The sequence below is a fragment of the Mauremys mutica genome, chromosome 1, assembly GCF_020497125.1.
Source record: "Mauremys mutica isolate MM-2020 ecotype Southern chromosome 1, ASM2049712v1, whole genome shotgun sequence".
NCBI classification, from domain to species: Eukaryota; Metazoa; Chordata; order Testudines; family Geoemydidae; genus Mauremys; species Mauremys mutica.
This window is the reverse complement of record NC_059072.1, coordinates 308,563,315-308,575,925: the sequence shown is the minus strand read 5'-3', so window position 1 is coordinate 308,575,925 and position 12,611 is coordinate 308,563,315. Positions and strand designations below refer to the sequence as shown.

General features: G+C 39.1%; 1 protein-coding gene across 3 annotated transcripts in view; it reads left to right on the top strand.

Moving 5' to 3' along the window:
* The window catches only part of INTS6 (integrator complex subunit 6), an 81,657-nt gene that overhangs the window by 15,804 nt on the left and 53,242 nt on the right, over positions 1-12,611 (top strand). For all 3 annotated transcript variants that reach the window (XM_045014537.1, XM_045014526.1, XR_006578966.1), the window contains exon 4: positions 8,485-8,574. In XM_045014537.1, coding sequence (XP_044870472.1) covers positions 8,485-8,574 — 90 coding nt within the window. The remainder of the gene's footprint in view (positions 1-8,484; positions 8,575-12,611) is intronic.

Below are 12,611 nucleotides of genomic sequence, written 5' to 3'. Positions count from 1 at the left end.
CCTGAATTGTTAAATGCAATATTAGTTAATACAGTAAGGTTAGATAAAACAAAAAGGTTATTGGAGACAGTAGTTCACCCATATTAAACATATAGTAGATACAGTAGTACTTAGCTTTGCATTCAGTAGCCTAGTTAGTAATTGCAATATTTGCAAATGTGGGAGGGTTAACGTTATCAAATCCTATGAGAGCCTTAACTTTTCATTTCCTTTTATTTTTGCACTTAAATATGCATCCATTATGTCCTGCTAGTATAATTTTTCTGTCTTTTAGTTGAATTTTCCTAAAGATGACTCATAGACTCATAGACTTTAAGGTCAGAAGGGACCATTATGATCATCTAATCTGACCTCCTGCACAATGCAGGCCACAGAATCTCACCCATCCACTCCTATAACAAACCCCTAACCTATGTCTGAGTTATTGAAGTCCTCAAATTGTGGTTTGAAGACCTCAAGCTGCAGAGAATCCTCCAGAGGAAGGCGAAAAACCTCCGGGGCCTCTGCCAATCTGCCCTGGAGGAAAATTCCTTCCTGACCCCAAATATGGCGATCAGTTAAACCCTGAGCATGAGGGCAAGACTCACCAGCCAGCACCCAGGAAAGAATTCTCTGTAGTAACTCAGATCCCAACCCATCTAACATCCCATCACAGACCACTGGGCATACTTACCTGCTGATAATCAAAGATCAATTGCCAAATTAATTGCCAAAATTAGGCTATCCCATCATACCATCCCCTCCATAAACTTATCAAGCTTAGTCTTAAAGCCAGATATGTCTCTTAGATAGAAGTAAAATTGGGTTTATACTACTTTTGTTTAATACAAAATGAAGGCCTGAACAAAAAGTAAATGCTGCTTTACATTAGATAGATATTTGTCTGTCTACCCTTCTCTCCTTATAAACTGTAGATTACTAAAGAACTAGTAGACATATTACACATTACCAAGGAAGTGAAACGAGATTATTAATTGATGGGATATTTTTATTTAGACTTTTTTCATGTTGATGCCTATCAGACTCAAACAGCCTGCACGCCGTTGGAAGAAAAGATGTCTTAAGTATTCAGCATCTCTATCCCCTCAGTAATGAGCAGAGGGATATCATACCACATCTGAGTTTGACAGTTGAGAGACAAAGCAAAAACAAGAAAAGATTCCACCTTGGTGGTAATAGTAAACCTAGTTAGATGGGGTAGCCACCTGGACTCTTTGCTCCTCGATTCTTTAAATCTCAGAGGCTTTTCTATCCACTTCTGCCTCCATCCCTTTTCATTGATACCTCTTGGAGGACTTTTCTAAAAGAATTTCATTTTTTTTTCGTACTGAGATGATCAAATCAGTTCCTTAAAGTCAGGAAGGTAGAGTATTTTATGCCCAATATTTTTGTCATTTTCTACAAGATTAAGTTTTTTAGACTTATTTTAGATCTGTGAAGTAAATTCATAATTCCCCAGTTTCCTCAATCAAATCTGAGTGCCTTCAGTTTTAAAGTGTGCTTGTATTAATCTTGCTGTGTGTTCTTGTTACTTTTATTTTGCTGTCGAAGAGTCTCCATATTATTGCAAAGCTCTGGACATTGGCATTTCTACAGCTTTGTGCATGTTTCTTCCTTACCATGCCTCTTCCAACCCAGATACTTGGTAGAAATTGTACAGCTGACTTGGATTTACAGATGATGATTATGATTTAAGACATCTATAGAGGGAGGGAGCTCTTTCTTCTCTTGCTAAATAATTAGGCATGGATGATCCAAAATCCATTAGTTTACTACAGTATGTGGTAGTATCAGACCCCTGAACTCATTTCATCCCTCACTAGAATGAGTTATTGTCATTTGAGGATGAATTTAAGTGTTTATTGAAAAGAGTGAAGGTAGATTTGCTTCTGTATATTTAAACCCAAGATATAAGAAGACAGCAATCAATATTCAGTGGAGTAAGAGAGAATCTGATTTTTCCAGAATACTCCTTTGCTACTTTCTCCTTTGTGTTGGCTGGTTTTCTCTGCAGTGAGTCCCTGAACCTCTTTTCTTCAGCAAACTTTCACACATGTTCTTTTCACATGTCTCGTTCACCCTTTCCTCACTGGTGCAAAGTCCTGCTCTTTCTACTCAGTTTTGCTGTTGCAGTTACACTTTCTCATTCTCTTAACTGCCTAAATTGTACTCAATTGTTACAGAACCTTCTGATTCCACCATTCAGTTCCTCTTTCTAACAAAGAGACATACTCTAAAACATTTTGATTGCTGCGTGAAAAACAGTAGAGGACAATAACTCCTTGTTATACTGAGAATTATTACAACGTTGAACTTTCAGTTATTTCACACTCTGCTTTGCTTTATCAAATGTCATATGTTATGTTGCCAGTTTACAATCTTCAGTCCTTTGTTTCTTACCTGGAACCTTGTAGATTGTGCAAGTTGTTTGGAACAGGGGCTGTTCCCTTTGTTACTTGTCTGCATGGTGCCTAACACAGTGGGTTCCTGGACCTTGATTGCATTCCTAGGTGGTACTGTAAAATACATCATAAATGTCTCTTTATTCCTGCTAAAAGGAAAATTCCAGATCAGTTGGGGAAACTAACATTATTCCTTCAGCTTCTGGCTGACAGCAGGCAGTGAGAGAGAGGAAAGCAAATATAAATGAATGATTTCCATTCTAGATCACAAATTTCAGGGCCAGTGGAAATGGTAGTCTGTAGACCTCCACTAATTTGAAGCTAATCTGGCCAGCTGGGAGGTATATTTTGGGAACACTAGTTAGTTTGGGAAATTTATCTCTGAGGGAATAGAGGAGGGTGAAGGTGATCTCCTAACAAAGTCAGGAACATGGCGCTGGAACCTTGACAGGGATCTACTTGGCCCTTTTTTATCAATGAAGTATGACGGATGGAGCTGTTGTATGTAGAAATGAATGGCGGCATCCAGAGCAATCAAGTTCTCAGTACAACAAGATCTCTGTTGCATAGGCCTTCTGATAAACTCAGATCAAAAAGCAGAAATCAGATTGGATCATTTTCTGATCTCGGAAGAATGGCCTTTCCATCCACAAGTCTTTTAGTTTACCTTAATAGACTAGTTACCTTTCTGGTCTAATATCAGGCTCCTCAGGTTAAAATCCACATCCTATGGCTTTAGGCTTCCTGCATAGATACTTTTGACTTCCTGATGGATTTTACAGTGGAATTTAGGTACTTTGTCCTTTAATTCTTAAGACACTGAGAATCTAATAATCTTGTAAGGTGGAATATGCAAGGTTTCTTTTTCACTTCATGCAAGTCTTACCCTTCTTTTGCTTTACCTATAATAAACTTTTTGAACTCTCAATCTATATAGATGCATCTGGCTCAGCTTTCATTGATCTCTAAACTTATTTGCACATAATGGTGAAATGGTTTGTTACACTGTAAAATCATGACATTCTATCAGTAACTTTATTCTTATTCTAGTCTTTCAGAGGTGATCCAGATTCCCTTCAAAAGGTGTCATGTTGACCAAAGTGTGCTAGATGTGGCTTCTTGGGATGGCTAGAGGGAGTTATTTAAGAGCTCTGCAAAGAGTTCCCAGTCCCGGCTTGGTCAAGGAACCTTGGGATCAGTGGACTACATACCCCAATTTGGTACAGTGGTAATAAACATCATGATTTAATTGCCTCATGATGTGGGCCAAAAAAAATGCCATTTTAACTATTCAAAAATTTTGTGTGATGTATTGGGATATCATGTCAACAGTAATTAAGATACTAACTTGTTACTGTTTTACTGGTACTTTCATTCTAAGAGTTTGAAGCCTTCATTTCCCAGTATATTTCATATTAGTCTAACAGATTCAGGTTTTCCCTGTTATGCCATTTATGCCAACTTCAAATAGAATTTTCTTTAAAACTTGCTATGCTGAGCTAATGGAGCAACTACCTTTTCTTTTCACTTCAGTACACATCTGCGCTTGATGGTGCAGGGCGTGAGTGAAGGGAAGAAATTTACACTTTTCCACTTCCCGGATAATATCTGCTAAACAAATAGAATGAGTCAGTCTGCCATCAGATGCTTCTTCCTCAATCTTGGGTATTCTTTCCACCCCTACTAGAAGGCTCTAGAGTAGGAAGAAAATTATTCCAAAGAAGTTGCGGCAAGATCAGTACTCTAGTAGCTACTGAGTATTGGAAGCTATTGAAAAATGCCAGCTGAGCTAATTAGATGTCTATTTGACACAATCAGCTGAAGTCTCTACAGGAGCAAGTTGCCACTTTGAATTCATCAACTAGAATCATCAGTAATGCACCTTCTGTAAGGAACTTGTCTGTGAGCAAGTCTATTTAGATGATGATTAAGTAAATTTCTCAGTTTACTGCAGGCGGAGTTGGAATTTGCTGTTCATTGCTTCTCGCCAGCCTTATGTACAGCATTAAATATAACAAATTAATGTTTAAAGCTCTAGAGATATGATATACATATTCACCTTCAATGATCATAACAGTCTATCTTAATATCATCTTAAGTCTATTAAAGGATTTGGTATTTTTGGGTTAAGTATATTTTTGTGTAGGACTTTGTCCAATTGAGTATTAAAGGTCAGTGGCAAAATGGATTTGAATGATTGTTTTGAAATTGGAAACAAAGACTTTTAGAGAAGTAAATAAAATTCTACCAAGACATCCGTGGAATAAATAGCTTACGTGAAAAAGCAACTTTTTAGTCCACTGCAACTTCTGATAACTTACATGTGTGTATATATATATATATATTTTTTTTACAGTACTTGATTTAAAGTTGCTTGTCTTGCATACCTTCTTACAGATGAACTGAAAAGTCATGGCTGGTAAATCAGGATTGCTCTGTTTCCTTCAAGAGTTGATGACATCTGTAATTGGTCAGAAAATAGAGAAATTTTAATAAAAAAACATTTTGAGCAGAAATCTTTTCCCAATATTTACCCATTGTAAATTATATCACCATTCCTTAAGGCAAAGTGGTGTAGGTGTTCATGATGTTACAAACTGTTGCATGAGGTACATGGGGTCCTGAACTCAGCTCATCTTTAGCCTCGTTCTGTGGTCTCCTAGACAACTGAAGTGCAGCTGTTGCATTAATCTACAGTCTTTGACTACCAAGAAATATATCTATCATCTAAATTATAGAGCATCAGTGTAGACCAGTTCAATGTCATCAACCCTTGCAGGAGTGTGGCTGGGTGGACTAGGTCTGGAGGCCACCTGCTGCAGGCCTCACGGCCCTGCATCAGCTTGCCCCAGAGTAGAGCAGTGAAAAGTCCTCCAGGCAGCCTAGAGTGGCTGCAGAGGAGCAGCCAGTCAGGGGGGCTGCCGGAGCAACCGATAAGGGGCCAGAAGGGCCAGATAAAAGACAAGCAGCAGAGCCATCAGTTGCTGTGCGGAGCTCAGTGAGGGAGGACTGGGGCTCACTGCACAGAGCTCACCAGACAGAACCAAGTCCAGGGAAGGATGCCAAAGACCAAGTGCCTGGCTAGATAGAAGAGCAGCAGGACCATCAAAAGGTCATTATGAGCAGACTGAGCACAGAACTTGGCCAGACCAGAGTACCGAGATGGTCTCTGCTGGTCTGGTTGCAGAATGAGCTCAGGGAGGGCTGCTGAAAAGGACACCAGCTGAGGGTACTGAGATGGGCCACAGCGGGTGTCTGAAGAAGGCAGTGCCTCTAGGAAGAAACCTATGAGCTATGGCCCCATACCAGGGCCACGATAAGAACTTGGGACTGTTTACCTTGGAAGGGGGTACAGCTGGAGGGCTGAATCGCTGAAGACCAGTCGAGAGAACTATCGGCCAGCGAAAGGGGGTGCTCGTGAGAGGCGGGTGCCGACACCATTACAAGGAGGTAGAATTCTGATTTGGCAGTCGTGACTGTTCTAGTCATCTCTCTAAAGGTGTGCAAGATCAGCAACCTTTAGCAGAATATGTAAGAACAAATTATGCTTGTGAAAAATAGATTTTGGGTTTTTAGGTAAATAGCTGTAATAATAACAATGCAAGTTCTTGAATAAGTACCTCTGTAGTCAGCTGTCTTATAGCTAAAATGTTTGTGAAATTAAAAGGCAAGAAATGTTCTAAGACTGAAGTCCTTGATCAGTTTAAAAAAAAAACCAAAAAACAGTGGGAAGTTTGCCTGAATGTCTTCAGGCTTAGGACCAAAGTAATTGCAGATGAGCCTGGATTTTACTAGAGTATAGGGACACCAACACTAGTTTAAGACTAGGAGAAAATGCTTCGTCTGTTGGATGCTTTTATGTATCTCTAAATAGGAAGTTTTGAAAAATTGGGTTGTTCCTCTTAAGAGAAACAAGGAAAGTAGTGTAATTGTTTGAAGGATGATTTACACGGGATTGCTGATCTGGAAGAGTTTAGATGTGGAACATGATGGACAAATAAAGTCATGAAAAAGACTGACTGTTAATGTCATTTATGATACTGATTAGGTCAAGATATTTTTGTCCCTTAGCTGTATAAATTGACATTGTTCCTTCATCAGCTGTAATATAAATGCTTTTTACTAGTGATTCAGAGTTCCTCCTGTAATAATGAAATCTGTTTTAAATTAAATGAACTTCAACATAATTAGCTTTCAGTTGTTGTTTCACAGTTGTAATAAACTACTAGTTGACAGGATAGCATACCACAACTGTTGCTTAGAACTTAAAAACAAGACTGGATGATCTTGGCAAACTGAATAAAAAAGAATGTGTACTTTAGACATTTACTTAAAACAGTTTATGAATGTTAAATTGGTTTATAATGTAGTTTCTCTCTCAGAAGAAATTGATCTTCACTGTTTAATTTCAGTGCTTGAGGTTTTAAGTTCTCTGTAGCAATAAAATATTAAATTTTGTAACTGTTAAACATTTAGGAAAAATATCTTGAGGGTTAACCTGGAGCTCTTAATTTTTTGTGTAAAAATACAAAACTAAATTTGAATGATGAGGTCCAGAGCAGTTTCATGGAATCTTTTGATTTTCTATCCTAAAACATTTTTTATATACTGGTTATGGTGGGAAAGATTTATCAAAGAGGAGGGTCTTGCAGCATGCTCTGAATGGTCAGATCATGGAAATGTCTAATATCTGGAATGTCACTGCACAGCTAAATCCCTGGACTAAGAGTGCTTTCTCTAACGCTTTGACCTGAGTTTTGTAAACTATTTTGTCCAAAGGAGCACAGCTGTTTTGGTGGATTATGGATGGAGAAGTAGTCTCTGATATAGCTGAATCCTGACCCAGTTATGGCTTTTAAAGGTCAGAACTGCACTGAAAATTTTTTGTAACATAGCTTTGTCTCTCAAGGGTGTGAAAAATCCAGAAGAAATGTTTGTCAACCTAGCTACTGCCTCTCAGGGAGGTAAATTACTTATAACGATCAGAGAACCTCTCCAGTTGCTGTAGTAAGTGCTTTCACTTAAAATGCTACATTTTAAGTGTAGACATAGCCAAAGATTTCTCAAACCTGTCAACAGAAGCAGACTGGAAACCATTGGACAGAAGAAAGAACAGAGAGAGATGCTCCTGGTTCTATCTTCAACTCCAGATACAGTGAATTATAGTAACCCACTCTGACTTGACGCATGCATGGATGGAACCCACTGGCTAGATCCTCCTCTTGAAGGTTCCTGGCAATCTCTGGTGGAAATGGGAAGTGCCAGTGGCAACATAGATCTGATTGTCAAGGCTTAATTATGAGTTGACCAGGACCCCAAGGCCTTCGAGCCACTTTGACAGATGAGGTCACAAAATGTCTTCTGTAATTTTGGACACTGTATCTTAAATGGCGCTGATGTAGAAAGCTTGTCAATGTTTATGAAGACTCGAATAGTTAATGAAACAGGTGTGTGGGTGTGCATGCATGAGAGAGAGAAAATCACTCTGGTTGGAATGTGACCCAAATAACTGAGTACCACCCAGTTCTAAATTCTGTTTTCTAGAATATTAGTTCTCAACCTTTAGGTTGTGAAGATGTTTTCTTGTGATTGTATAGTATTCTGAAAATCTTAATTTTTGATTGGTAGTAGAGGACGGAGTTGCAGGCTCTTCTGATTATGAAGATAATGTTCCACTTGTTAACAGCTACACCATTGGGATTTATTGAACATTTAGTATTTGCATATGTGCAATTAATGAAATTCTCAAAAAGACTAACCATTTTTTGTTACTTTAACATGACATTATGAAATGTATAGTCAATAAATGTGTGTGCCTATTTTAGGTATATGTAGCATATATATATTGGTTCTAGGATTGCAGATGTAAAAAGGTTGAGGAACCTATTCATAGCCTAGAGTATTGCCATGGAACCAAACGATCTACCTACAAACCCAATCCAGCATTCTCTGAAGTCAGTGGGAATATTTCCCTTGACTTCAGTGGGTGGTGGATTGGGCCATTGGTGCACCACTGTGGGTTTAAGCAAGAACCTTTTAAATTTGAATGTAGCATTTCTAATGTAATTACACTTTCTTTTAGGGAAGAAACCCTTTTTTTCTGGAGCCAGCAATAATTATAACAGTTACTGATGGGAGTAAATTAACTACCACGAGTGGGATACAGGATGAGGTAAGGTCTGATCTGTTTATCTACTGTACCAGACTTTTTGATAGAAGGCTGATATGTTAGGATTACCAGTTATTTAAACGTGTTCAAATGTACATACGGGATAAATTTAAGCAGTGTTTCCTTGAGTTTTAGACATTCTTATGTAATCATACTGTGCTAGAAATGGTTTAAAAGCCTTTTCAGCAGTAAAAATTTGAGCATATTTAAGGAGTATCTTTAAACAGATTTGAAGAGTTTCTAAAATACTCAGTTTGCCAGTTTCACAGTCTGATTTAAAATACTGGCAGAGACATGCAACTCAGTTCTATTGAAGGTAATTGAGATATTAGTTTGAGACACTTATCAAATGAGTATACATAGTTTTTTAAAGGGCTTACCAGAATAAATTTATTGTACTGAAGAATATACATCTTGAAAATGTGTAAACATACATAATGTGTATAGACCTGATTTAATGTAGTGATCTTCCAAGGGTGGGAACCATGAACCAGAGAGCAGATTGGGACACATGAAGTGCAGAAGAAGAGGAGGAGATTGCTTCTGGATTTTATAGCTGTCTGTTTAGAATTATTGTCTGGACTCTGGAATGTCCCATAACAATCTAAAACAAAAAGGTGGGCTAAAGAGGAGTTCATTTCAAATTAAATCCACAGTTATATCTTAGAATATTTAAGATTAAAATACTGGATCCATGCTCACAATAAACTTTACGGGTCACCATTGCTAAAACTCTGAGGCAATAAGCTGTTTCATCACCAGATGGCATGAGCTTTCCTGCTTGTGAAGTTGCAACCATTCCCAACTGCTTTGATTGTCGGAGCCTCTTCTTAGATGAATGGTGAGGAGTTCTTTACTGATACAATGGTTCTGGTCTGGTTTCTTATGCGTACAGGCCTTGAAACAGAAAAACATTGTTAGCAGGTCCCTCTTTTCAAAAGCAAAGGCTAATATCTGAACCCCTTTCAGTGCTGGTGGTATTTCTTGATTTTTTTTTCAATGGAACAGTTTCTCAAACATTTTTGTATGGTGCATCACATTTTAATATAGAGATTATTTTACAGACCACCTCCCTTCCGAATTGTAATTGTGCGGACTTTCTCCTGTTTTCATGGTATTACATTCCTGTGGCAATTAGAGAAAGTGTTTTCATGGAAAAGTGATATTAAGGAAGTGTGAAATATATTTTTAGCTTTCTTTTAATGCACTTAAAAGTTGATAAGGAGCAGGGTAGGAAAAAGGACAAGGTTGCATCATGTGCGAAGCCACCTGTCTGTGGACCACTAGCAAGTCGTCTAATTCAGTTTGATAATTTCTGCTTTAGCGTATTTGATGTTTTGGGTTTTCTTTTTTGGTCTTTGGGCTAGTCTGACCCCCCCGTGCTTTTTTGAGTAATGAGATAGTCTAGTACTGCTCCAAGTATGCTCAGATAACTTTCCTCCCAGAGAAACATTGATATTGTTGATTCATGCATTGGAGATCACCCTGATGCATCTGATTATGAAGTTGACTTCAGGGTCCTTGAGATTATTCCTGACTTCCCATAATTGTGTTAGTCCAGATGGTTTTTAGAATTCTTCAAAGGCTACAGTGCACTCACTATAACTTTTCCCATCCTGTTCTTGGTCTCATAATGGAAGTCTGAAGGGATGGCACTGTAGTGCTTCTTATGGTTAAACACATCTTCTGGCCATACCAATCCAGAATATTCTGTATCATGCAGTGCAAATGTGGCTACTTTTTGTCCTACCTGCCTTTCAATATGGTTTGCAAATGGGTATTGGTGTCTATTATTCTCATTACAAGAATACAGTAGAAGATACCACATATACAGCAATAACCTAGATGCATGGCCTTGTTGCCCTCTGACTGATTTCAAGTGACGGGTTCTGTTTGGGAAAATGTTCATGTATCATCTACTCTAGCCACTTGCAGCAGCAAAAGGAGAATTACAGGGCAAATATCAATTTGACTATTGAGAGAATTTGCTTATTCTCTCCCATATAAATTGTGAAACTGAGGGTTATGTATTCATTCCATGCTTTCAGAGCCCGTGTTTTTTTTGTTTTGTTTTTTTAAAGTTTCTAAATCCAATGGGCTATTGGACAAAGATGCTCTAAGTCAATAAGCAGCAGTGTGGCTGAAATTGTTCTTACTGGAAATGCTTGTAGTTCTGCAAGTAAAACACAAGAACACAAGCAGCTGAGCTCTCAGTCCACTAATCAGTTATGCCTAACACTTTGTCATATCTACCTTTAGAAACCAATACACTTTTACCAAAGTGTTTGCTTGATTGCTTTTTCAGCAGGTAGCTTGTTAGAAATTTCTGACCAAATCAAAAAAGCTAAAAACAATTGATGCAGAGCTGACTAGGCAAGAGGTATTCTTTTAAAAAACTGACAGAATTCTAAATTCAAGTGTCCTATTGTCTTGGCTTTCCCAGTTTTGTTACAACACACAATCACAGGGGTGGCCAACCTGAGCCTGAGAAGGAGCCAGAATTTACCAATGTATATTGCCAAAGAGCCACAGTAATATGTCCGCAGCCCCCACCCTCCCAATCAGCTCCGTTCCAGCCCACCGGCCGCTCTGCCGGTCAGCACCTCCCCCTCCCAATCAGCTGTTTTGCGGTGTGCAGGAGGTGGGGAGAGGGAGGAACGAGGGCATAGCAGGCTCAGAGGAGGGTGTGGGAAGGGGTGGAGTGGGGGCAGAGCCAGGGGTTGAGGAGTGAGCAGCCTCCCCCCCTCCCCCAGCACATTGGAAAGTTGTCACCTGTAGCTCCAGCCCCAGAGTCCGTCCCTATACAAGGAGCTGCATATTAACTTCTAAAGAGCCGCACGTGGCTCCACCCCTGCACAATCAGAACCTCCTTTGCAAAGGTAGTTTTGGGGTAGAATTTTTCCTGGAGGGCAGCATTTTCAATTTTAAAAGCTAGAAGAGAAGGAAGAAGCTTCTGACTACCAACCATATTTCAGTTTCTGTTCTGGTCTTAACCTATAACCTTTGTACATGTCATCGGGCATGTTGGAAACATGATACATGTCTGAATCATTTTTTGATTTTGTTCTCGTGTGGTTCCAGTTCTTTAATTAGATAAGCCAGATTTTAACTGGTATTGACAGTAATATTTTCGTCATGTAATCTGTCAATTCCCTCTGAAACCACCTTCAGTTACTCTTATGTTTAGTGCCTTTAAAATTCCTTGCTTTGTCTTCATAAGTCTTTGTGTTCTTTGTAAATTTCAACATTCTTGAGGTACTCGACGCAAATAGAGACATAACCTTGTTGAGGTCCACAGTGTGTCATTGAGAAGCTGGGGCATCAGTCTCTCCCCTTTCAGTTAACTAGCCATTTGGCTAACTGGTTGCAGAATAACTTTAGGAGTTATTTAACTTTAGCACTGTTAATCACTGCTGCCGTTTCAATGAGTAGTAAATAGTGTTCTGAGTGGCAATACATAGGATGTTCAGAATGATTGCACCTGGAAAGTTGTTCTTCAAAGTAGAGTCCTTATGGGTGCTCCACTGTAGGTGTGCTTACATCCCTGCCCTGCTGATCACAGAACTTTGATAGCAGTGTCCGTTGGGCCCACCCATATGCTGTCTCTCCTCATGCTACGCCACGAGACTATCCAGCGCGTGTGGGTTAACCTTCCTCAGTTCCTTTTCAACCACCCTGGCTAGAGATGGAGCCATTAGCAGTCCATTAAGATTTATCTTAATCTACTTATCCATTGTAGTCTCCTAGTTATAATTCTAGTTGTAGTTTTTCTCTCTCTTCCTCTTTCTCTCGCTTAAAAACAGAAAAATAGTTTCTTTTTCTTTCCACCTTTTCTTCCGTCAGGTGCCCTTTACACCAACAGCCTATGCTCTGTTTACCAGGCTTCAAGAAGTGTCTTACTTGTAAAGAGGCAATCCTAATCACAGATAAACACTCTCCGTGCATTCACTGCCTCGGGGAAGGCCGCATACAGCAGAAGTGTGGTCTTTGCCAACGTCTCTGGTCAGGATCCCACAAAAATAGAGAGCTCTACCAGAAGA